General features: G+C 35.9%; 1 protein-coding gene and 1 non-coding gene across 2 annotated transcripts; both read right to left on the reverse strand.

Moving 5' to 3' along the window:
* Positions 1-361: 361 nt before the first annotated feature.
* Positions 362-434, reverse strand: TRNAR-ACG (transfer RNA arginine (anticodon ACG)). The gene has a single exon. It is a non-coding gene; the product is annotated as a tRNA-Arg (tRNA).
* Positions 435-1,134: 700 nt separating this feature from the next.
* Positions 1,135-4,187, reverse strand: LOC129904509 (mitochondrial fission 1 protein A). The gene is made up of 5 exons (XM_055980075.1): positions 3,920-4,187; positions 2,343-2,481; positions 1,957-2,078; positions 1,597-1,660; positions 1,135-1,500 (listed from the first exon to the last, which is right to left on the reverse strand). The coding sequence occupies exons 1-5, from the start codon at positions 4,010-4,012 to the stop codon at positions 1,406-1,408; spliced, it is 513 nt and encodes a 170-aa protein (XP_055836050.1). The 5' UTR covers positions 4,013-4,187; the 3' UTR covers positions 1,135-1,405.
* Between the last annotated feature and the right edge of the window lie 22,615 nt (positions 4,188-26,802).

A 26,802-nucleotide genomic window follows, 5' to 3' on the forward strand; every position in this document is an offset into this window, starting at 1 on the left:
AATTAAAAAAAAATCGTATTGTCGTGTATGTAAGTTAAATTCATATAGAAATAAATAAGAGGTGGAAGTCTTTTAGCTCCTTGACTAATTCTCCGGGGATTTTTTATTTAATTTGATATGTGTTATTTAATTTAATAGGTCGGGTTAAAAGATGGGAGTGGGTTATTTAGGGAAATTTGTTTTTTTGTTTAATTTGGGAGATTCCACCTAAACCAGGGGCATTTTTGCATACAAATATGCCCTATAATATAATTATGCACAAACTTAAATCATTTGATTTGGTGTAGCTGACCATAAATATATCTAATATATTTATAAATCTTGTAACACATACAAAGAAAATAAATTGAAAAAAGTAAACCGACTCTGCTGGGGATCGAACCCAGAATCTCTGGTTTCGTAGACCAGCGCCTTATCCATTGGGCCACAGAGTCTTATACGTTATATTTTTTATTTAATATTATTTAACATCAACTTTTAATTTTATAATGTATGTGTTTTGCTCCTTATCTTATCCTTTTTAATAAATCATAAAAACACTTGATTTGTAAAGGGATAGAATATTATTAATCTCTCAAGCGCAATATAGCAACTACCACAAACTACAACAAACAAATATTTTCATTTTTTTCTCTCTCGACTTGTATGTCCATCTAAATAACACTTTCCATTCAACAAACCTCTAGAATGGGAATTTTGTTAAAATTTATGTGTTTAATGTATTTTTTGATGAATTTTTGCTAAGTTGATTAAGTTATTAAAGTAAAACACTAAAAGATAATATCAGCGAACACATGTAAAATAGAATTATTCAAGGATTTGTGTTGTTGGATGGTAAATAATACTTGTGCGAAATAATGATGGAATGTGCAATATACGTGTATAAATTTAATAGGATCGGAAGTTCAATCACAGCAAATATAGAGTGAAAATGAAACATACTCTGATATGAAACTTGAATATTGCAAAAGCAGCTGATCTTATTTACTCAATAATCAAGCTAAAAATGAACGTAAACAAGCTAATAAATCTTAGTCAATAATCTACGAAGAGGGACTTAATCCTACTAGACTTAAAAATGGTATAGTTCATTATAACACTTTTATCTAAAGAGCAGATAACGAAACCAACTAATTGAAAAGAAACAGCAACACGGATCCTCCTTTCTGCTACGATTAAGATGAATATAGACAAGTCACTGTTTTTTATCACATATAATAAACCAGACCATCAAGTCAAGCAAAGCCAGCCTACACCTTTTTGCTTCAGTTGCAGTATGTTGGTGTTTCTACAAAGAAAGACAAGTATCAAAACAAAGTGCTGGGAAATTGGAGTTGATAGTCTCGGATGCATACATGGTCCAGAGCGACCAAGTATCATATGCATGTTAATGGTTACTGATGGATCATTTCTTGCGGGACAAAGCTGCTACAATTCCACCAGCCAGGAGTCCAACAGCAGTAACGGCAGTAGCAGCAATGCCAATGCCAATTACTCCATCTGCTTGGACAATGCAATATACATAATTCAAAACTTCATTCTTTGACTGGAAATAGAATCTGATAAATAACTGAAGATAAAGATTTCCCTTACTACCTTTTGTAATTTTATCTTCAATAGTTTTCCTGAGGGCCAAGGCCTGTCTCCACTCCGGTTCAATCTACAGATTCAAACAGCTACTAATTAAGGCAAAATATTTAAGAACACACTTGGAAAGAACTTGAAAGGTACTCAGCCAAGTCAATGAACTAGTAAAACTTCAGAGTTGCATGACACAACAAAGTTCGAGTATGCAATTTTTGAATTTCATAAATCAAGATGCAGAAAAAGATAAATTATTCAAGATAAGGAAGTGGAACAAACTTCATAGCACAGAGATAAATATCTCAAATTTTAATGTCAAAGTGAAGAGGTGAATAAAATATACTAGCAAAGATTGAATAACAAAGATCAAACCTCCAAAGAACGCTCAACAAGCTGCCTGCTTCTTGCATAGTCCCCACTTCTGTAGTAGCCGACTGCCAGAAGATAAATCTTTTCCCTCATTTGCTGGGGACTGTTACTGCCACCCAGAGAAGCTGCAAATGACAAAATAAGTCAGAACTCTTGCTAAGGAAGGAAACTAGCGTAAGAGGAGTGACAACAGTAAATTGCAAAGCAAAAGGCAAAGGTAGGAGAACGAAGAGGAGTCGAAAGTTAAAATGTATAAGACCTAGGGAAAGGAAAAACATATAAGTCGAAGTGTTTATCAAAGTCTTCATGAAACTCAACAAACCCCAAGCACAGGGTACAGAAAAGGGGGCATGGATTCCAAAAAATAGGAAGGATTCCAATGATCTCACCTTCAAGCATTGCTATTCCACGCTGTACATCTTCTGGCCGTTTTGAGTGAACAAGAGCCCATGATAAACGCATGATGCATTCATTTTTCAGTTCATCAGAGGAACCTTTTCCCGCCTCAGCAACTTCACGTTCACAACCCTGTACATAGATTGCCCTTGTGAGAGACTCAGACACCATCAATATTACCTTATGTATAACTAGTAAATGCACATGGAACCGCAAATTTATTACAAACTACACATTATTCTTGAACAAAGGCAGTCTCTTTAAGCAAGATATTCAGAGAGTTTTTCAATCTTTCTCAAGGAAACATTAACCAAAAATCTTCCAAATAATAGTTGACACCAATTTTGCTATCCTTCAACCATCACTCACCCTCTTGTCTCTGTCGTCATTATCAACGCCATGACCCCCTAGAGATGGACGGCACAGCAGAACGACTTTTGCTTTGAGCGAAGAAAGATGATTCAAGAAAATCACCCAACACTGATGCAAGATTTCCAGGAAGTGAAGTGAACAGATGCATCTAAACTTTCTATTTCCATTGACTTGAGTGGAATGGTTTGTGGGCAAACTGGACATCAGATATGTTTTAAATGAATGCCTCTTGTTTGTGTTCAGAAATCACATGAGAGTAACATTTGAACTCTAAATAGTAGTTAAAAATGGAACAGTCTTCCAACAAAGTAAAGAAACACCAGTCTGATAAACCTTTTACAAATAGTTCACAGTAAAGTTGGGGCCACTACTCACTTTAGCCCTAATTCCTAGAAGCTTTTCGTCTCTCGGGTGGTTGTGCTTCTCTAACATATAACTCTCTCTTGATTAAACCCACTAATTTCTGTTACTTATAGGATTGAGAAATGAGATCACAAGTAATGTAATTTAGTTGGCCATAACATAGATCTCTCTCTTGATTAAAGTTTGTTTTCCATCCAATATGCAAGATCTCGAAAAACCAACTACTAAAAATAGGAAAAAACAAGCGAGAAAGCCACAAAAAAAGAAGGGAAATCACTTGCTATGACCAATAATTTACAACTACGGCGTAAAAATTCTGCAGACTATTCATGTATATAAATCAAATCCATTGCAAATTTATTCATAATGCTCAAGAAAATAACAAGAGTATACTCAATTTTGAGCTCTTATTTTGGATTGATTTGAACTGCCACTTGAAGATGTTTCATCCAAAATCTTAAACTAAACTTTTTTTTTTTTGAAATTTCCTCCTTATCCAAATTTGAACATCCAAACCAGCCCTTAACCATTTTTACCCCTAATCCCAATCCCATACGTCCCTCAGCTATGGAAATCCTTCAGCATGCACATTATTCAGTAATTTTCCACAAAATCTTGGGTTAGTTCTTTTCCATCTTATCTTCAAAGTAAAATAAACACCAAATAGACAAAAATTCAAATAAATACAGAATGAAATAGCAAAATTCACTGAAAAAAACACAAAAGCTTCGTCTCAAACACGAAGCAGTTCTTCGTCTATATCCAATCAGCTACAGTTGGTGAAATCAAATTGCAAAACGAAAATTTTTAAAAAATTGATAAATAGGGTACTTACAATGACGATATCGGAATCGCACCAAGGAATCTGATCTCCTCCGGTGAAAAAATTTCCGACCGACTCGAAAAAATTCCCGATCTTAGCATCCATTGGTTTCTCTCTAGACGAGACGATTCAAGATGTACGTTGTACTGCTGGTATTGTACGCAACAAGAGGTGCCGAGTGGGGTTTAAGAAGCAAACAAATATAGGCTTGGAGGCAAGTGTCCCCAATACTATGTTCAAAACACCAACCGTAGGAGTCGTTTGGTAAGAGGTCTAGAGTTGAAGCAAGTATTAATAGTATAGGGGCAGTGGATTGAATTTGATCGGATCAAAATGGATTGAAATAATAAATAAATTTTGTTTAACCCTATTAAAATTGAGATAAGTTAAGATGGAATGAATTAAAATGGTCTAAACAAGTAAAAATTTCAGGGAAATTTTCAAAAACAGCAAACATTAAGCTTTAAATAGTACTCTTTTCTCTATACTTTCACTATTTATGCGAAAAAACTATACTTTGTTTGCTATCCATTAATTTTTTGTATTCTTTCGTCAGTTGTATACAATAAAATATAGATACAAATAACTAAATTGAACTCATCCAACTTGATAAAAATCACTGAAATCACTCACATATCATTACAGTTACACACAGGACTCTAAAAGTCAGTTTATCATCGCTCATCCTTCTTGAAATTGAAAAACCCTTCGAATCGTCATTGTTTTTTATCGAAAAATCAAAATCGCTAATGGATTTGGAGCAGTTCATCTTCGCCCTTCATGAATAACACAAAAACGGTGTTGGATTTGTGAAGATTATTGGAATCTGCATTTTTTTGTATTTCTAGAAATCAATTTGTATTTTTAAAAAAGAGTTGTAGCTGAATTAGATTTTGTATCCCTCACAGTTGTATTCAAGCTTATAAAACATATACAATTTGTATCCATCACAATAATGATTACATTGTATTAATAATAGATTTGTATTCTAATCCACAAAATTGTATTCATAAGAAAATTGTATTCTACTCATCAGATATGCATTCATAAGAAAATTGTATTCTACTCATTATATATACAAATTATTAAGTATGTATTTCCAAACAAATTGGTATTCTAAAAGTATACATGCATATTGCCAAATTATTTTTGTATTTCGAGAAAACAACTTGTATCTGAAGTAGAAATTGTATCCCTCAAAGTTTGTATTCGTGTGACGATCCATGGATCTTCTCTCTACATACAACTGAGCAACAATGCCTATATTTATTGGGGATACCTCTTGTTATCCTCCTTTCGTCAGTCATTGGAGGAGAATTTTGGGGGTTTCTTTTAGCTTAGCCCTAATTGAAATTTAAGACTTATATAAAACACCAAAATGCAAAAAGAATATATGGATTAGATATGAAATACAAAACAAACACTAAACAATAGCGTAATTAACGAATATAGAATGAAATACCTAGACATTAAAATACTTAAAAGACCCCAAAAAAATACAAATCAAAGCTAAACAATGGAGAACAAATCTCAAAAAATCCATACCCACAAATGGAGACGCCTGATATAGGGGGATTCTGAAAAATTCTTTGTATGTTTTTTTTCGTTTTGAGAAAAAAAAATGAGAAAGAAAGTGATGGAGAGATATGCGAGAAAAGGAAAAGTGAGAAGAGAGAGAAATAGGATTGTTTAGATAGAGAGAATGGGAATGAGGGAAAGTCAAAATAGGATTTATTTTAGGAGATAATTAAAAACATAAAATTTACTATGAAAATCAAAATATAGTGATTTTTAATAATTTTTTTAAACTGTGCTTATTTTCTCTAAATAAGGTGGGATTTTTGCCTAGTTGCATAATTTTTCCAAAAAATCATGAGATGTCTTATTTTGATCGCGTCTTTATAATACTCATTTTGTGTGTGTGTTGGGGGGGGGAGGTGGCTCGTACGATATAGAATATTAGATAACTTTCAGGTGAATAAATATATCTCTTTTTTACTTTTGCATTCAGACACAATTAACTGAAATTTTAATCAATTTTAACATATTTTTTCATTCATGTATGACTGAGCAAGGATATTATCAAAAATTAAAAGAGTATTAAATGAGTTTGTTAAATCTTTGTTAAATTGACAAATTGATGATTGAAGCTTTGTCTTTATGATACATGAAATTGTGTCAAATCTGAGCTTATTTGAAATATATTTGGGTGATATATAGTTTTGACAAAAACTTTGACTCACATAACTAAAATTTCAACCTATTTTTATAAGTAGTTCAGTTATGTATGAATAACAAATGTGTACACTTGAATAAACTAAAGGGTGTTAAATGGGTTTGTATCACGACTCCGACCTGTTGTAAGTGACACCCACAGTAATCTTCTAATGGGAGAACCACCTATAACACAATACTTATCTAATTTAATTCATTATGGGAAAACAACTCATTATTAACAACAAAAGAATAGTTTTAAAAACAAGTAAAGAATGAGTCCTCATATACCCAATCAATATCAAAACATGCGTGGAATTAACTCCCTAGAACCTGAAGGTCATTGTACCAAAAGTCTAACTAAATCTTGAAATTAGGGTATGAAACCACAAACAAAGAAAAACATAATCAAAACCAAAATGTCTATGTCCGAAATGATAGAAAAAGAACTTAGAGGAATCCACGACAGCCTGAACGAAGAACCTCACCCATAGATTTGAGTGGTAGGAGTCTCATAGTTGAAATCTCTCAGCAATCGTATGAATATGCCTTGTACTTAATAAAGAAAGAGCAAGTCCAGAATTAGTACACAAACACAGTGTACTGATAGGATCACACGGCTAGTTTCAATTACAAAATATGAACAGGCATCCACAACTCAGTAAATCAAATAATACACTATTAGATCACAATTATAGCAAAAAAACAGGACTTCTAGCCCTTACTCCAGAAATATATACACAATTCACATCAAATAAATCACAGCACAACAGTCGATCTAGTTCTCTTATGGAACCCACACATAATCAGTTAGTGTACCAGCGTGGTACATGTTCCCATTGTTAGTGTGTCAGTGTGGTGTCCGATCCAAATATACCGGCGTGGTACCCAATCCAAATAAGAAATTACATATCACAATCACATCCATAATGAATAGCAATCACACTTGCACAACTAAGTAACACATTCATTGCACGCAATTGACCACATTTATTATTTCAACTCATGTTCTCTCCTCTTTCCTAATCATATATCATGCATGCAATACTAATGAAGTAGTTAACAAGCACATATAATATAAATGGGAAAACACAATCATAATCTACCTCAAAATAAGCCTGGATGTTTTAAAGAACTTGAGTTTTCCCCTTTCATAATGCATTGGCTTGTTCTTGGTCTAAAATAAATACAAAATATAATAATCAATGATCAATGCCCTAAATTTTTCGTATTATAACTCAAATCCTAACCCTTGACCAATTTCATGATTATCCCACCCAACTAGGGCTTTTTCCATAATTAATTCAAGTCAAAAACCCTCTCCTAAAATTTTCATCATAGATTCTAAGGTCTAAGAATCAAAATACAAGTTAAGGGAGTAAATAACTTACCTTAATCGCAAGAATTGATTAAAAAAATGAAGAAAATAGTCTTAAGTCGCCTTTTTCTCTCCCAAGAATGAACTGTTAGGTTGGGCTGATCCTATGTAGGTTGTAGTTGTGGAGGTTCGGTTGGAGTATCGAGAGTATTTGTATTTTATATTGCTTTACTTAGGGTTAGTCATTTGCTTGCTTAGTACCATGATGTTTGGTACTCACTTCATTGCTTCTACACTTGTATAAGTTATGTGCCCCGGCTATTGTGATTACTCTTTCTTCTCTTCTACATTCGAGGCTTATTGTGGAGGGTTGTGAGGTAGTTGCTTATCATCTCGGTGGACACCTCTTACTCTTTTAGTATATTTTTGTTCTTTTTAGAAATAATGGCATTGAGACTTATATTTCTTTCGAGTTTATGGTATTATACTAGAGGTTTGTACACGTGATAGACAGGTTTTGGGGTTATTTTAAAAAATATTATGCTATTCGCATTATTGAAAGTGTTTTAGTCTTTCATTTTATTTACTTCTACATTTCTTATTTTTGTTGGGTTTTAGGCTAACTTGTCTTGCTGGGATAAGACGAATGTCATCACACCCATTTTTGGATCATGACATGTTTCCTTGTCCTCCCATGAGAAGCCTCTCGAGTTTTGTTGCATTAACTTTATTTTTATTGGAAAATTTTTAATTACGTAATTATCTTAAATATACTATTTTTTTAACTATTTGAAATGGATAAAAAAAGATCAGCCAAAAAATATAAACAATGATATTTTTAATGACGGATGGGTGAGTAACACGTAAGAACTTGTCCTTGAGATGAGAACAACAACTAAAGACAACATGTATTTAACCTTTCTTTTTAATGAATAGATCAGATCACGATCCTTATGAGCACCATGCTCTTCTATGAAAGTGAAAGCTCTCGTGATGAAAAGGTTATGCACGTTGGGCATAATTTTATAGTTAATTGAATGGTCAGTGGTATGTTCCATTCATATAATTAGACAATGCTTTGTAATGTAAATTAATGAAATTGAGAGTTGTGAATTAGATTATCGGTGGTATGCATCATTCATATAATGAAACATGTCATATATCAGTTTTTAAAAGGAAGGGGTGTAGGCGAGGCATTTTATGTAGCAGGGGCAAGGCGTAAGCCCCGACACACTGAGTGTAAGTCTCATGGATCTATGAGGTGTACATTTCATGTGTATTCAATTTTATAATTTTTATTACTAAGAAAATAAGCAAAAGTAAAGGTTTCAATGATTTTATAAATAAATTTTAAATAAATAATTAATAATATAGAAAAAATATTATAATTATTACTTGAGAAAGGTATTAATAACCAATAGTATAGAAAAAAATATTATGATTACTATTTGAGAAAGGTAATAACTAACAATACAAAAATGATAATAGCCAAAATAATTTTTAAAATGAAATCATCATCCATCTTTATATTTACTAGTCTTTTCCACCCTCAATTAATATTTGCATTGATTATTGTTTATATATTTTAAAGAAGAAGAAGGAGGAGGATGAGAATTGTAAGAGTAATGACATAAAATGAATAAAGTTGTCTAAGGAACATAGTGCTACGAAACCTCTATCCTATCAATTTCAGACAAGATTATGTAAAGAATTATTTATAGCAACGTCATTATCGGTGAGAGTTTATTTATACAATTTAGAAAAAATCATTACAACCTAAAAAAACTTGAAAACGTAAAATATAATATCATTACACCAATAATAAATAATATGATTTAAAGCAAAAATGATTCAAAAAAAATAAAAATAATGATCGGAGCGTATTTTTTTATGCCTAGGACTTATGTTTTATGCTAGGATCTTATGCCCCATGAATCTACGCCTTTAATTTGCGCCCCAAAGTATTTTTGATATGCCCTTCCCAGGAACTCACCCCAAAATTGTAAGACCCTGAAAGTTGAAAAGACGAAAAACGAGGAACAAAGGATAAAATCTCAGAAAAGTGCATCTTTTGGCACTAGGTGACGACCACAGAGGCCATCACGCGCCGTATTTAGCATCACGGCTCGTGATGAGCCACTTTGGTGGTGGTTCTGAAACTTATTCCTATAGGGAAGGGACCATGGGCCATGGTAAGCACCACGAGGCGTGGTGCCCTCCGTGGTGATCCCTCCTCTAGTCTCTCAGAAACTTTCCCAAGGCAAGGACTACACCTCACCACCACGGGCCGTATTGCCCTTCACGCGTGGTGGTCTCTCCTGCAGGTCCTACACCATGATCCACGTTCACAGACTGTAATGGCCTCCACGTAGCATGAAGGTCTCCATGGAGGAATTTCGAAAACTTTTCCTGCAACTGCTAAAATTCGAGTTCATGTCTTGTGTCACGGACGACCACTATGGGTCGTATTGCCTTTCACGGTCCGTGGTGTATCTCGTAGTGGGCATCCTTTTTTCTAAAAATCTATGTCCCACTTCACGATGGCGACCACGACCCGTATTGGCTATCACGAGTCGTGGTGAAGGTCAATTATGGGTTCCGAATTCAGTTTTAATGAAGGGTATTTTAGTCATTCCCTATATTTTCATTAATGTATGTGGATGTTTTTGGGACTAGATTCATTATGTAATTGTCCTAAATACTCCTAAGTCTATTCTTTTCCCTCATTAACTCCCAAACAACTTTAATACTTCTCTCTCAAGGTTCCTTCAAGGTTTTTGCCTAGGGTTTCTTCAAGAACAAGTCTCATTTCTCAATTTCAATTCAAATTCATTCAAGGTACAGGGGATTGATCCATGGGTCTCTTTCACCCATGGATTGCCAATGCTTCTTCAAAGAATTTCCTTAATTTCATTAGTTTCTAACCTTAATTTTGATGAATTGCATTGGGTTGTTTTAATTCTATTTTTAATTGTTATCAATGATCATTCTAAGCATGTTCTTACATTAATTGCATGATTTCAAGTTATGAATGCCCATGCATAAAGCTACTTTCAGTTGTGATTATGAGGTTCAATGATGATTTATATGAGTTTTGATTATGAATTTCAATGATTTCCAAAGAAAAGCTTTTATGAATGAAGTTGAGATTTTATGATTTAATGATGAAAGTTATGATGATGATCAATTATGATCAAAGAAAGTTATTATGGTGTGATAAGGACAATTCTCACACAATCATATTTAAGATGGTGACAAGGACAATTCTCGCCAAAGTTTATGGATTCCTATGAATCACCAAAGTTAATGAGCTACACTTATTATATTTTATAAATATGGATTGATTGGTAGTTACTATCTTTTCCTTTAATGTTTTATGATCATTTTTATGAGTTCCATTGGGATATTGACTAAGCACTAAGAGGACTTTTAGGTGGGGTTTGTTCCAGTAACGCAGTTAGTTACCCAAGGAAATCCTAGTAACAACCTAAAGTCCCAAACTATGTTGTTCATGTAGGTTTCCTACATGACTTAGCTAGTGGATCCATATATAGCTCATAAAGTTAAAGTTGTTCTCACGGATTCGATTCTACCTTGGCAAGTAACATCTCTCTTTTCTATGTGGAAGTTACATCGAATTCTATGTAATAGTTCGCAAGATCTTAAGATGTCGCTTAAAGGTATTATCCCACACAATTTCAGTTGAGTTATGAGTTCTTATGATGTTTATGAGATTTTGATGTTTTAATGCCTCCATGACTTTACTTATGTTTTAGAGATATTGGTCGTGCATCTCATTATTCATATTGATTATGTCCCATGTTTATTTTTCATGCATATCTCACATACTTAGTACTTTCTATGTACTAACTCATATTTTGCCTACATTGTCTCATAATATAGGGAATGACGACGTTCATCCTATTCGTGGTTAGAGTTGTCACAACACTCATATTTTATCATTGGTGAGTCCTCATTTATTGAGGGTGGGATTTCTTCTATGTTGATCATTTTGACTTTTCTCTTATGATTCGGGTGAGCTAGTAGCTTTTCCTAAAGCCCCCATCAAGTATAGACTTAGGCATGTTTATATGTTGCAAGCGATGTAGTCCATTTTGGACATTGATTTAAGTATTACTCTTTCCTTAGACTTTCCTTGTTGAGTTGGTTCTTTCGTTTCATTTCATTATATCTAATTGCCTTATGGATGCTCATGTATGTTATGCTAAGAGGCTTAGTTGGAATCCTACGGAATTCTAATTTACGTGTTACGACTAGGCCCTAGGTCGGGTCATGATAAAAATTCGTCCAGAAAGTATTTTTGAAAATACTATTATATATATATAGAGTTGTGGTGAATTTTGAGAATCAATATAGGTGAATGTAATATTCACTTAGATGAGTTGGTGGAGATGGTGTGACATTTATTTGATTTTGTTGTGTGCTTCTTTATATAAGTAAAAGAGAAATAGGTTGAATTTATTCATGTATAATTCGACATCGAGTAACTTCACTTTTTAAGTTCTGTTAAAAGTTAAACTATAAATGTTTCTATTCTTGAGAACAATTATTTTCTCCTTGATTTTTTTAAAAACAAGATCACAAATAAAAAAAACTAGTGATAAATTAACAAATCGAAATAGTTTGAAAAGTATAAAATAAAGAAAACAAACAAGAAAATATCCTTGTAATATAACAAAGCACAAAAATTGAACCTAATTTAAAAATTCGCTTAAGTTTAATTTAATAGGCCTTGACTTGATTCCATCTCATACACCCACAAAATTCTCATAGGGTGTTATCGATCAAATATCAATAAATAAAACTTCAAATAGCTCTTATAAGATAGAGACATTCTTAAGGAAGTTTAACCTCTAACGAAAAATTTTAAATTTCTTTTAGCAATCTAATTAAGGATTCTCAGACTAGTATTAGTCTCAATAGAATGAATATGTAAGCATATTGATACCACACAACAAAAAGTTTTTTTAGTTTGATCCTCCTTAGTCTTAATCTCTAGAAAAATATATGTTGGTTATCAACTTGATTTGTGTTCTTAATTAAGTGACCGAGGAGCCTTTTTAAAGTTTTAACTATTCATTTGTATGTTACCTGTTGTAGACAGTGAAATTTTATTGATAAATCCATATTATTTGAATTAAATCTTAAATTCACGATATGTTGACCAAGTCAAATTATTGGTTAATAAAATAGTATTAATATTTATGTCAAAATTATATAACTTGAATAAAGTTTCAATTATATTTGGGTAAGTCCGTTAAGTTGACAAGACGAGCTCAGTTCATTCTCTTCAAGCTCAAGGTCCTCTAAAATTAATTGAAGACCAAAATACCCTCAAAATCCTAGCTTACAACTATATAAAGGAGTCTTCATAAGACCAGAAAAAAGGACGGAGAAAGAATAAGAAGAAATACATAAAAAAGCTCAGCTTTTCAACGGTGGTCCGCAAGTCTTTTGCATACAAAGAAGTCTTTGTCTCTAAGTTGTGAGCCATAAATTTCCATACCTCTATGATTGTAATCAAATCTTGGCTCCCCATTCGTAGAAAAATTCCAATAAGTATTTCATTGATTCAAGAAAAAACAAAGCTCTTGAGTTGACGATCGTAAGGAGAAGAATCAGAGGATTATGTCTTTTTCATTAGATTTTATAAAGATTGTAACCTTCACATAAATTCTTGATATAAATATCATTGTTTGTCACTATTTTTCTTTCTTGATTATTGTTTTTCAGGAATAAAACTTAGTCACTTACAAATTGGCACGCCCAGTCTTTACTTCTCATCTCTTCTCTTTAAAAAAAATAAAGTTCAAGGACACTCAGATGGCTTTTAAAAAGGTCAACTCGAAATTCGCTTCTGCAAAAATTGTTGAATCTATATTCTCTCTTTAAAGTTTAAAAAATATCAATATGACCGCAATGAATATCGACTTTGAATCTGATTCTTTGGAGGATGTTGAATCCACAAATGACTTGAAAATTATTATGGAAATTGTTGGCCGAATTAGAAGGAGTAAAGCCATAATGCGAGGACAATAAGTGCATCAAGCACCGTCCAAGTCATCTCATATTCTTGATTTATCTTCTCTAAAAGAAAAAATATCCTCTCCATATGTGCTAGAACGAGGGAGCAACATCACTGAGGTGGTTGAAATAATTTTAGATCGACTAAGGCTGTCAGAAGAACGACATTGTTAGTCTAATGGTCCCTTCATACATGAATATGGTAATGTCTTAAGCACTAGATCTGCTCTGATCTTCCATTACGTCATTTCTCAATCCAAGCTATATCCTAATGATGTTCCGCACTATTCTTCATCCTTTATGATACTTGTGCAAATGATGGTGATTGAAACTTCCACCATAGATGAACAACTTGTAAAATTGACAAAAGCAATTGAAGGCCTATCAAAGTACATCAAAGTTCAAGACGTCCAAATTACCAAGTTGACAAATATGATGGAGAATATGAAGAAATGAAAATTCACCCAATAATGTGTGAAGTTTCATGAAATGCAAGAGAAAGGAGGGTTCTTCACAAAACAAGAAACAATGATCAAAGAGTTTCAAGTGTCTGTCAAAAGTCTGATTCCCGTCGACCATTTTTTTTTTTTTGGGAACAGACCCTACACGAGGCTCCCACCTCTCGTGCACAGTCAGGGGTTGAGCATCACCCCCAAGCCTTAACATAAAAATAAAACAGAAAAATACAAGGAGGGGGGCATAAACCTTACCTCCGATCCTATGTTAGTTCATAAGTCGGCTAACCTATTAAGGTCGGCTAACTCATCCCCGTAGCAAAAGGAGCTATCTATAACTAGAAAGCAGTAAACCTATGAGAGGACTCCTCCCGATATAAGTCGACTAAGAAAGCATAAATGAGGGAGACTCTCCCCTTCCATGAGAAGACAAGAAAGTAACCTACACTAGTCCTATTCAACTATGCTACGTACCATACATAGCTAAATTGAAGAAGAACAAGTATATGAACCTTCTATCTCGCATGGGGTGAAGAAACTCTTTTCATCTTTGCCCTTTCTCGTCTTGTCGTACCAAGTGAATCCAGATGGAAGGATGCATCAACTTCAAGATCATGATTATAGCAGCTATGGAGGATGAAAAATGGAAAGAAGTGTAATAGTCAACAGCTTTGGAGCTGTATCAGTCAGCATCTTTGGAGTTGTTGTTGAGGATGATATGGTCCTGAATTGCTGTATGTAGCGGATGTAAGTGGTGCAGCTGTGGCTGAACTGCTGCTTGGAGATCCAACTGTAATAAAAAACTAATGAGGCACAAATGCTGAAGCAGTGCATCCACAATGTTGGAGATGCAGCTGGGATGTCCAAGTGCTTGGCTGCATTTTGTGTCCCTAGATTGCATCTCAGCAAGTAAGTAGCAGCTTGTAGTAGCAGTGTGCATGATCTTGAGGGCTTCTAGGTTGTTGTACTCCAGTGTTGCTGTGATTGTAGTAGCCAGCAGAAGACAGTTTGTAATGGAGCTCTAGTTGGTTTCTTTATTACTTGCATGTATTGTAGGAGGTATCCTGTAATAGAGAGCCCCATTAAGAGTTGTAATTCTGCTGATTCCTGTAAGTCTGCAATCTCCTTGGGTGCTGCATGTTGTTGGAGGTGCTGTGTCTTGTGTCTTGTATCCACAAATGTTACTTGATTTAATGTATCTCCAGCTACCTGCAAATGCATAAAACCAAGCCAACCAAACAAAAAATCAATAGGCACAAACAGAAATGGAAATCTCCAAGTTGTTGTTGTTAAGGTATAGTTGTTGTGGATGGACCAATTGTTGAGATTGTAGCTCCTCATGTTCTTATTGGTGTTGAAGCAATTGTACCTACACAAAGAGACACACAACAGGGAACAAAAATATAGTACTGCTGTTGCTGCTGCTGTAGCCCATCTGTTGCAGGTATGTGTTGATGTTGCTTTATGTTCTAGTGAGTTGTTGTATGCTGGAGACCTTGTTCTTGGAGATTTCAATTGTGTTGATGTACCTAAACAAAAACAATCAAACAAAGACAAGCAACCAAACAAATACAAAAACCAGGAGGGAATTGCAATTCTGCACAGTCCTTGTGTAGGCCTCTTAGTGAAGGTATTTGTTTTGGTGGTTGTATCTGTGATGTCCTCTATGTAGGTGTTGATAAAACATGTTGATGAATCCATCCTGACATCTGCAGCTACACAACAAACAAGAACCAGCAAGAAAGGGTTTGCACATAGAGCTGTTGCAGGTGTTGAGCTATTAGAGAAGGCATAGATGGAATAGTGATTAGGAGAGGAGGTCCAGTTATGCCCAGCTGCTGTCTCCCTTCTTTTGGGAATCTTTGAACCTGCATAAAGAAGCACCAAAGAAACAAACAAATGGGGAGAATGGATAAGCTGCTGTAGGTTTGTGTGCAGCTCCAAGTTTCTTTCATAGTAGGAGAGGTTAAGGAACTTGTTGGAGCATGCTTCACAGAAAAGAAGGCCCTTTCTTGTGATCTGGTTCAGTTTCTTTGTGTGTGGTTCCCCAGTAGTTGTTGCACCTAAACAAAAACAATCAAAGGAATACAGACAACCAAATAAGCACCAAAAACAAGAGGGGTCTCCATTTCTGCACCATCCTTTTGTTTCAGTCATGGAGAGTCTTGTATCAGTGGTGTCCTCTATGTATTTGTTGTTAGAGCATGTTGGTGTATATCTCCAACAACCTGCAACTACACAGCAAATAACCAAAGACAAGCAAAGACCTGTATAGGCTAACAGAAAAGAATGGATCTCAAAGAGAATTTTGGAGCCTGTTAGGATTTTCAAGGTCGCTCGACTAACATTTCCACTTATCTGTTTGAGTTGAAACTTCATGAGGTATGCACATATAGCCTTTTGTTTAGCCTTGTAAGATTTGAAGGCTTTTTTCCCAAGTTGGAGATTCCATATAGCAAATTTCTCTCTCTTTAGGCTTAAGACAGCTGATTGTTTCAAGGTCGCTCGCCTAATGTCTCCAATTATCCGTTTGAGCTGAAACTTCTTGGGCCTAGTCATAATAGTAATTGCTATAATCCTGAAAAGTTTGTATTCCTTGGTGCATGTCCTCATGCTGCTACACACCCTGCACATCTTAGCCTGCTGAAGCTTAGATATTGCAGGGTGTTTGGAAGTTGTATTTGAGGTTTTCTCTATGTATCTGTTGTTAAAGAAAGTTGTTATATCACTCCAGCAACCTACAATAATACAACAAACAAATCCAACCCAAAAAGAACTTGCACAAACTAGCAATAAAGAAGGTACCTCAGTAAGAGCTTTGGAGACTGTTATCTTTTTCCAAGTCGCTCGACTAACGTCTCCAATTATCCTTTTGAGCTGAAACTTCATGAGGTTTGCATACATATCCTTTTCTTTAGCCATGCAAAGTTTGAAGGCTTGTTTCCCAAGTTGGAGGATCCAAATTACTAAAGGCCCTCTTTTTAGACTTAAGGCAGCTGAATTTTTCAATGTCGCTCGCCTAACGTCTCCAATTATCTGTTTGGGCTGAAACTTCTTGGTCCTTGTCAATATAGTATTTTCTAAAACCCTGCAAAGATTGGAGGCCTTTGGACAGGTCTACATACTGCTGCTCACCCTGAAGTTTTCCAGACCTGCAACTACCTGCATATGCAAAAGGAAAAGAAAGGAAGAGATAGCTACTCTAACCCCTAAATCTAATGGTATGGAGATTATTCTATAAAAGCAGTAAATTAGGGAGACTCTCCCTTTTACAATGGTCCTGATTATCATTATTTATTTATATCAGCTAATATTACAAGGTATGAAGAAGTTCCTTCAAGGTGGTTGATTGATCTTCGTCATCTTAGTTCTCCTGAAGCTAGCCATGCCAGCTTTGTCCATTTTGTAGTGTCCCTTGGTCTCTCTTGGAAGCTGTTGAATGCTGTAGTAGTGTTGTGTATAGCTTTTCATGTGGCTTTCCTTTGAGAGTGAATCTGCAGTGTAATTAGCTTCCCTAAAGATATGCCTGCACTGGAAAGTTTCCAGTTTGCTAACCAATACCTGCAGTTCACTAATATAAGTAATAATGTTCCATGGAGGTTTAACTTCTTGTTTAAGCCACTTGATTAGAAGTTTAGAGTCAACTTCAAGGGCTACCCTGCTGTATCCATATTATAAGCACCATAGAATACCAATAAGTGCTGCCTACACTTCAGCTTGGTTATTAGAACCACAGCCTAGTGGAGATGCAAAAGCATATATTAACACCCCATTATGGTCTCTAAGAATGCCCCCTGCCCCTATCTTCCCTGGATTGTTAAGGGCACTCCCATCTGTGTTGAGCTTGATCATTGTAGGCTGTGGTTTAGTCCAGCATACTTTGGTTATTCTCAACTCATGTTGGCTTTTTTCAACCATAGTAACCAAATCTGCCTACTTACTTGGCAAATCAATATATGGATACACAGTAGAGATAAGCATATATAGATCTTTGGATATTGAGAATATTACTCTAGTAGCATTAGACTTCTTGCCTCCATACTTGCATGCACATCTATTCTTCCATAGATTCCAACACACAAAAATGGGGGTGGCTTGCATTACTAACTTATGTAGCTCATTGTTAGTTTTGATTAGCCACCACCTCATCAATAGGTTTTTTAGAGGAGTGTTGCTGTGTTGTAGACCCCAGTACCCTAAGAAGTGCTTCCAAATATGTTGTGCAAAGTAGCCTGAAACAAGGATATGGTCTACATCATCAAGACCTGCTCTATAGCAGCAAGAGCATGCAGCAGGCTCCTGTCCAAAGGCCATAATTCTGTCATTTGTGGGTAGCTTAAGTCTGAACGCTCTCCACAAAATAAAAGAGACCTTGAATGGAATGCTATTGTGCCATATGTTGTTGTTAGTGAGAGATCTTGTCTTTTTCTTTCTTACTAACTCCCAAGCTGATGCACAAGTGAAGTTGCCATGAGAGTTAGGCTTCCAGATGGCTTGATCCTGCATATTTGGAATATAGCTAATGGGAGTGCTGAGAATTTTGCACACCAGTTGAGGGGGTGCATGTTTCCTTACTTCCTTTGCCTTCCATCCTCCATTCTCCATTAGTTCAGAGACAGTAGTGTTATTCAATCTAGGGAGACTTTTATTGTGGAAAGCTGAAAATTTTAGGCTCCAGGTGATGACCACGGAGGCCATCACGGGCCATGATACGCACCACAGACCATAGTAAACCACCGTTGTGATGTTCCTGAAGCTTAGCTTTACAGGGTGAGGTCCAAGATAAGTCACCACAGACCGTGCTAAGTAACACGGACCGTGAAACCTTCCGTGGTGACCCCTCCCCTGAAGCCTCAAAACTTGATCCCAAGGCTCGGACCATGACTGACACCACGAGCCATGGAATATTACATAGACTGTGGTGAGCTCCATGGTGGTCACCCCTGCAGGTCAAGTTGCAGGATGGACCTGCACCACATCCACTCTTCATGGACCGTGAAGGTTCCATGAAGAACAAAAAATTTGAGTTTAAGTCCAACATCACGGATACCACCATGGATCGTGGTGAGCACCACGGGCCGTGATGGGTCTTCCGTGGTAAGCCCCAACTGCAATTTAATGAGGAGTAAACATTTTCTATTCTTTGATTAATGCATGTGGACATTTTTGGGACTAGATTCACTATGAAAATATCCTAAATACTCTTTAATCTACTCTTTTCCCTCATTAACTCCCAATCAACTAGAAGAGTTCTCTCTCAAGGCTCCTCCAAAGATCATCTTCATCAAGCTTTTGGGCTAGGGTTTCTTTAGGAACAAGTTTACTTTTCCATTTCTAAGGTCAAATTCAATTAAGCTATGTAGGGATTTATCCTTAGGTCCCTTTTACCCATGGAGTCCCATGAATTTCTTCCAAAATCTCATGAATTTTAATTGGGTTTGTAAACAGAATCGTATGAATTTCATTAGGCTATTTAATTTCCGCTGTTAATCATTATTTTCGATCTTCATAATGATGTTTCCATATGAATTACATGAATTCTAAGTCCAATTATGATTGTCCATACATGAAGCTTATTTTCTATGTGAATTATGAAGTATGATTAACAATTCAATTATTTTAAGGTATTATCTTGATTTGTAAGTCAATTGATCATGCATTCATGTTTTACCCTAATTTTTGAGTATGAATTATGATTATGTATTTCAGCTATGATCATGAATTACAAGTATGCTCCAAATCATGTTTTTCATGCAAATTATGGAAAAGATTACTTAGGGCCCTATGTAGTGCCTTAAGATATGATATGAATTATGTATGAACTAAGACTATGTAGGTACATTATGTAATGTGGAAGGACAATACCCGCATTGCACTTATGTTATAAAAATGAGCTACTCTATGATTTCAAGCCTATGATCATGACTATGATATGTGTTCATTATAATTTTTGTGCTATGTATGTATTCCGTGAGATTTGACTTAGCACCGAGTGGACTTGAGGATGAGATCCTACCAAAAGCCTTAGTAGCAGCCCCATGTCTCTTAAACTACGTGTCACCACAGGTTGCCTTCATGGATTTGCTAGTGGATCTACATATAGTGTACGTATCACCCGCCTAGCGAGGTAGAGTCTACCTTGGCAAGTAGATTCCCCTTTTTCGGTGTAGGTGAAATATTCGGATTCCATGTTATAGCTCACATGGTCTTAATGTTGGTTATGGTTCCTATCCCACATATGTATGATCTCTTATGTACTTTCACGATATTAATTATTCTTTTCAAATACTTGATTATTATGATTCTCTCATGTCCTTACCTTTCTTCTCTTATCATGTATTTTAATTGATCATTGTATCTCATTATTTACGTTGCATGTCATGCCTCATACTTAGTACATTCAAATGTACTAACGCATATTTTTGCCTACATTATTTCATAATGTAAGGATTGAGGTTGAGGATCATATCCATCCACGTGGCTATTTGAATTCCTACGGCGAAGTCTTGGTGAGTCCTTATCTATTGAGGACAAGTACGAGTTGTTGTTTTTACTTCCAAATACATTTACTTATTTACTTGAGGGTGATCTAGGGACGTGTCTTATACCCTGCCTATATTCATAACTAAAGGTATTAGTAGACAAGTATGTAGAGTCTTATGTTGTCGGATCATGTTTCCCTTATGTTTATGCTAGACACTTCTCTATAATGTTTTCATAATTGCTATAACTTATGTATGATTACGATATGAACAAGAGGCTTTGTTGGGGGCCCTCGGGATTTTGATCGTTATGTTACAACTAGGCCCTAGGTTGGGTCATGATAAATTTGGTATCAGAGCACAATATTCAAGTGTCCTAGGAAGTCCAACATGCCACGTCAAGTAGAGTTTTATTCATGGGTATGAAGCGCGCCACATCTATGAATAAGAGGCTATAAGGCATTTTTGAAATTCCCACTTCCTTAATGATCTATGTCGTGCTATAGAGTTTCTCTTAAGACTTCCTCTCCCTAATGTTCCTTCTTTGTTATTTTTAGAAATCATGCCTCCAAGAAGACCGCCATTGCCAAGGGGGAACAATACTAATGATGCCCAAATCCCTCTGGCTCCTCAAGGAAATGACCCTTTGCCCGAACAAGTGACATATGAAAAGTTCTGGACCGCTTTTACCATGCTAGACTAAGTTGTGGCCAACCAAAGGGTTACATCTCCTTCTAATATTCCCATTCCGTCTTCAAGGGTAAGAGATTTTGCAAGAATGGAAGATAGAGAGGGTGGATGAAGGACCTATTGAATGGGAAGCCTTCAAACTTGCTTTCCTTGATCATTTTTTCCCTCTAGAACTAAGTAAAGCCAAGGTATTGGAGTTTATCAATCTTCAACAAGGCAACATGGAAATAAGGGACTATGCCCTTAAGTTCACCAAGATCTCCAAGTATGCTCCTTCATTGGTTGCCAATCCACGTGCCCGAATGTGTCAATTCATATCAGGGGTATTCGACTTGGTTGCTAAAGAATGCCAAACCGCTATACTTATTAAGAAAATGGATATATCTTGGCTTATGGATTTTGCCGAACAAATTGAGGGAGAGAAACTTAAGGAGATGAGAATAAGATATTTTAAGAGAGCTCGATATGAAGGTGGATTCTCAAATGCTAAGTCCGGTGATAGTAATGGCCATTTTCAACAAGGCCAAAGTTTGGAAAAAGAGTTTGTAAATGATTGGGTGTCATACCCTAAGGCTCAAGGAGGAGATGTGAATGCTAATAGCCCTTCATTTCCCAAGTGTGAAAAATGTGGGAAAAGTCATAAGGGGAGATGCTTGATGAGAACTGATGCTTGATTTTGATGTGGTAAAATGGGTCATAGGCAATTCGAGTACCCTCAAACAACCAATAAGGGTAAAGAAGGTCGTTCTTAAGGCCAAGTTGTTCAAGGTGGACAAGCTCCACAAGGTGCCCAAGCTCAACCAAAGGGTGTTCAATGCAACAACCAGTTCTATGCCCTTCATGGTAGGCAAGAGATGGAAGAGACTCTTGATGTTATTACCGGTATATTATGGGTCTTTCGCTATAATTTTTATGCCTTGCTTGATTCAGGTGCAAATTTTTCTTTTGTTACTCCGTATGAGCTATGAGGTTTGATGTTAGACCCGAATATTGATGGAGCCTTTTTCCTTTTACATGCCCGTAAGTGACTCGATTATGGCTAAAAAGGCCTATAGAAAGTGTCCCATATCGGTTTTACATAAAATCATCCCCTGTGATCTTGTTGAACTTGATGTGACCAACTTTGACATTATTCTTGGTATGGATTGGTTACATGCCTCTTATGTGTCTATATGTTGTAGAACCCGAGTGGTTAAGTTTTAATTTCCTAATGAGCCTATTCTAGAATGAAAGGGAAATGATTCAGTTGTTAAGGGTCGATTTATTTCATATCTTAAAGGCCCAAAAGATGATTTCCAAAGGTTGCATCTATCATCTAGTACGAGTTAGGGATGTTGTTTCTAAGACTCCCACCCTTGAGTTAGTTTCAGTTGTTAATGAGTTCCCAGAAGTTTTTCTAGAATATCTCCTAGGTGTTCTCTCAAAAGGGAAATTGGCTTTGGCATTGATCTCTTACCCAATACACAGCCTATCTCTATTCCTCCTTACCGTATGGCTCCGGTGGAACTTAAGGAGTTGAAAGAGCAATTAAAAGATTTGTTGGATAAGGGCTTTATAAGGCCAAGTATTTCACCTTGGGGTGCTCCCGTATTGTTTGTTAGGAAGAAAGATGGGTTATTCCGAATGTGTATAAATTATCGGCAATTGAACAAGGTCATAACTAAGAATAAGTATCATATCCCAAGGATTGATGACTTGTTCGATCAACTTCAAGGTGTATGTTACTTTTCAAAGATTTGACCTTTGATTGGGTTATCATCAACTTTGAGTAAGAGAGTGTGATATTCCAAAGATATCTTTTAGGACTCGGTATGGTCACTTTGAATTTTTGGTTATGTCTTTTGGACTAACAAATGCTCCTGCGACCTTTATGGATTTGATGAACAGGGTATTTAGGCAATACTTGGATATATTTGTGATCATTTTTATTAATGATATTTTGATTTACTCACGGAGTGGAGAAGAGCATGCTAATCATTTAAGGATTGTGTTGCAAATTCTCAACGACCGGCAGTTGTATGCAAAGTTTAACAAATGTGATTTTTGGCTAAGGTTAGTTGCCTTCCTTGATCATATTATTTCCAGAGAAGGAATTATGGTTGATCCAATAAAGACAGAAGCTGTCAAGAATTGGCCCAGACCATTGAGTCCTTCTGATATTCAGAATTTCTTGGGCTTAGCCAATTATTATAGACGGTTTGTGGAAGGCTTCTCTTCCATTGCATCACCCTTGACGTCCTTGACTAAGAAGATGGTGAAATTCCAATGGTCTGAGGCTTATGAGAAAAGCTTCTAAGAATTGAAAGACAGGCTTACCTATGCTCCGTTGCTGACTTTATCGAAAGGTTCTGATAGTTTTGTGGTATATTATGACGCTTCATGAGTTGGTCTTGGTTCTGTCCTAATGCAACATGGTAATGTAATAGCTTATGCTTCAAGGCAACCTAAGGTGCATGAAAAGAATTACCCAACTCATGATTTGGAGTTGGCGGCGGTGGTATTTTCTTTGAAGTTGTGGAGACACTACCTCTATGGTGTCCATGTTGATGTTTTCATCAATCACAAGATTTGCAAAATATGTTTACTCAAAAGGACTTGAATCTTTGATAAAGGAGATGGCTTGAACTGTTGAAAGATTATGATATGAGTATGCTATACCACTCGAGTAAGGCAAACATGGTTGCTAACGCTCTTAGTAGATTGTCCTTGAATAGTGTTGCTCATTTGAAGGTGAAAAGAGAGAGTTAGTTCAAGATATGTGCTGATTATCCCAATTAGGTGTTCGATTGGTTGATTCCAAAGATGGTGGTGTTATTGTGCAAAATGGATCTGAATCATCTTTTATGGCGGATGTAAAAGAAAAACAAGAAGATGATCCCATTTTGGTTGAATTGAAGAAAGAGGTTGCCGAAAAAGCTATCAAGGCTTTCTCCCAAGGGGGAGATGGTGTTTTGATATATCAAGGCCGATTATGCGTGCCGAATATTGATGACTTGAAAAATATGATATTGGTTGAGGCTCATAGCTCGGGCTATTCTATTCAACTTGGTTCTACAAAAATATATTGAGATTTGAGGGAGCTGTATTGGTGGAATGGCATGAAAAGAGATATTGCAAAATTTATGGCTAAATGTCCCAATTGTCAACAAGTTAAGTTGAGCATAAAAAATCAGGAGGTTTAGCTCAAAACATTGAGATTCTTACTTGGAAGTGGGTAGCATTAAATATGGACTTTGTTACGGGTTTTCCTCGTACTCGTAGGTAGCATGATTCTATTTGGGTGATTGTTGACTGAATAACTAAGTCGGCTCATTTTCTCCCAATTAGGACCTCAACTCAGCCAAGGACAATGCTAGATTATATATCCAAGATTTGGTCAAGATTCATGGTGTTCCATTGTCTATCATTTCTGACAGAGGAATTTAATTTACATCCCAGTTTTGAAAATCTTTTCAAAAAGGTCTTGGTACCCAAGTAAAGCTTAGTATGGTTTTCCATCCACAAATGGATGGTCATTCCAAATGTACTATTCAGACCTTTGAAGATATATTGAGACCATGCATGATCGACTTTAGAAAAAATTGGGATGACCATTTGCCATTTATAGAGTTTGCTTATAATAATAGTTATCTTTTTAGCATTGAGATGGCTCCATTTGACGTTTTGTATAGTAGGTGGTGTATATCTTTTATCGGATGGCTTAAGGTAGGTGAAGTTGATTTGATAGGACCCAAGTTGGTATTTGAAGCTATGGAGAAAGTCAGACTTATTAGAAAAAGATTGAAAAACATCCCAAAGCCAACAAAAGTCTTATTCGGATATAAGAAGGAGGGAACTTGAATTTGAAGTTAATAATTGGGTTTACTTGAAAATTTCACCCATGAATGGTGTGATGCATTTTGGTAAGAAAGGGAAGCTAAGTCCCCGCTATGTTGGCCCATATCAAATTTTGAGGCGAATTGGAAAGGTAGCCTATGAGTTGGATTTACCTTCAGATTTGACATTGGTGCATCCGGTGTTCCATGCGTCACTATTGAGAAAGTTTATTGGAGATCCTAGCATCATTGTGCCATAGAACAACATTGAGGTCAAGGAGAGTCTTTCGTATGAAGAGGTCCCAATTGAGATTTTGCACCGACAAGTTAGAAAGTTAAGGAGTAAAGAAATAGCTTCAGTTAAAGTGTTATGGAGAAATCAAGAGGTTGAGGGTGCTACATGGGAGGCCGAAGCCGACATGATGTCCTGATATACTCATCTCTTTCCTTTTGTGCCTAGTTGAGGTATTTAGTTCCTTCATGACCCAAACAGCCCAAATCATGTGTTCTAGTTGTTCTCATGTTTTCCTATACATTCATGTTCATAAAATAAGTTTTAAAGTTATATTTTCTCTTAAGATTGAATATTTCATGTTTCTATGCATTGTTGAGATACTGTATATTTATGTTAGGCTGTTATTTTCCTTTCCTATTCCATTCATGCTAGCCCGAGTCCCATTCAAGGAAGAATGTTTCCAAGGAAAAGATATTGTAAGAACACAAAATTTGGAAAGCTACAAATTTTAGGCACCAAGTGATGAGCCACAATGGTGATGTTCCTAAAGCTTAGCTTTGTAAGGTGAGGTCCACGACAAGTCACCACGGACCGTGGTGAGTACCACAGGCCGTGAAGCCTACCATGGTGACCCCTTACCTGAAGCCTCAAAACTTGATCCCAAGGCCGATGTTTCCGCATTTGATGTACCTTACGTAGTCTTACAATATGAATAAATGGCTTGGTTGGGGCCCTTCAAAGTTTCAATCGCTGTGTTACAACTAGGCCCTAGGTCAGGTCGTGATAAGGTGGTTGTTGCCAACTGCTTCTAGTGTGAGCTTCTCCGCATTTGTGGCACCTTTCTCGTATTTATGGAGGATTATTTATTTGCTCCCTATATTCATGGAGGTGGGACCTCATTTGTGGAGATTCGACTACTTTGTTTCCGTGTTTGTGAAGGTCTTGCCGCATTTGCACGGAGTTGAGGACTTACTATTTGCATTTGCAGGATAAGTTCCCAAAGTATGCGAAGGTCAAAATATGCGTGAACAGTGTTAAGCCCCAAGAACGAGAATTAGACCCCATTCCACCATTTTTGGACTTTGGAGAGCTCGGGAGGAACTATTTTTGAAGGATTTTTTTAGTGTTATTGGATGGGTAAGTCCTTTAACTATGATTTCATTATTATAAAATAATTATTAACTAATTTTGGCTTGAATTTGGGATTTTCAATTGAGAAAATTTGGAATTTTTCAAGAACATGGGGTTTTAATATGTTGGATGATTTTGAACTCATTTCAAGTCCAAATGAAATTCCTTTTTTACTAATAGATTCCAAATACAACAAGAATCATTTCTATGTAAAAATTTCTAGATTTACTATTTGTTTTCAAAATCGGATTTTCTCGGGTATTTTTGGTCAATTTTCAAAATGATGATTTGAGTATCATTAGTTCCTTAATTTGATTAAAAATTCATATTTGATTAGATTCTTATGATTTAGAACATCGATGGAAGGGGAAAATCCAAATTCCGAAGTAATTGGGTGTGATATCGAGGCAAGTGGAATTCTAAACTTTTGTAAGCTTTATAGAATGTATATTCTTGTTACGTGCTATGTGAATTGATTTAAATTAGTAACGAGTTGATAATGAATCATGC

This window comes from Solanum dulcamara, chromosome 9 (assembly GCF_947179165.1).
Source record: "Solanum dulcamara chromosome 9, daSolDulc1.2, whole genome shotgun sequence".
NCBI lineage: Eukaryota > Viridiplantae > Streptophyta > Magnoliopsida > Solanales > Solanaceae > Solanum > Solanum dulcamara.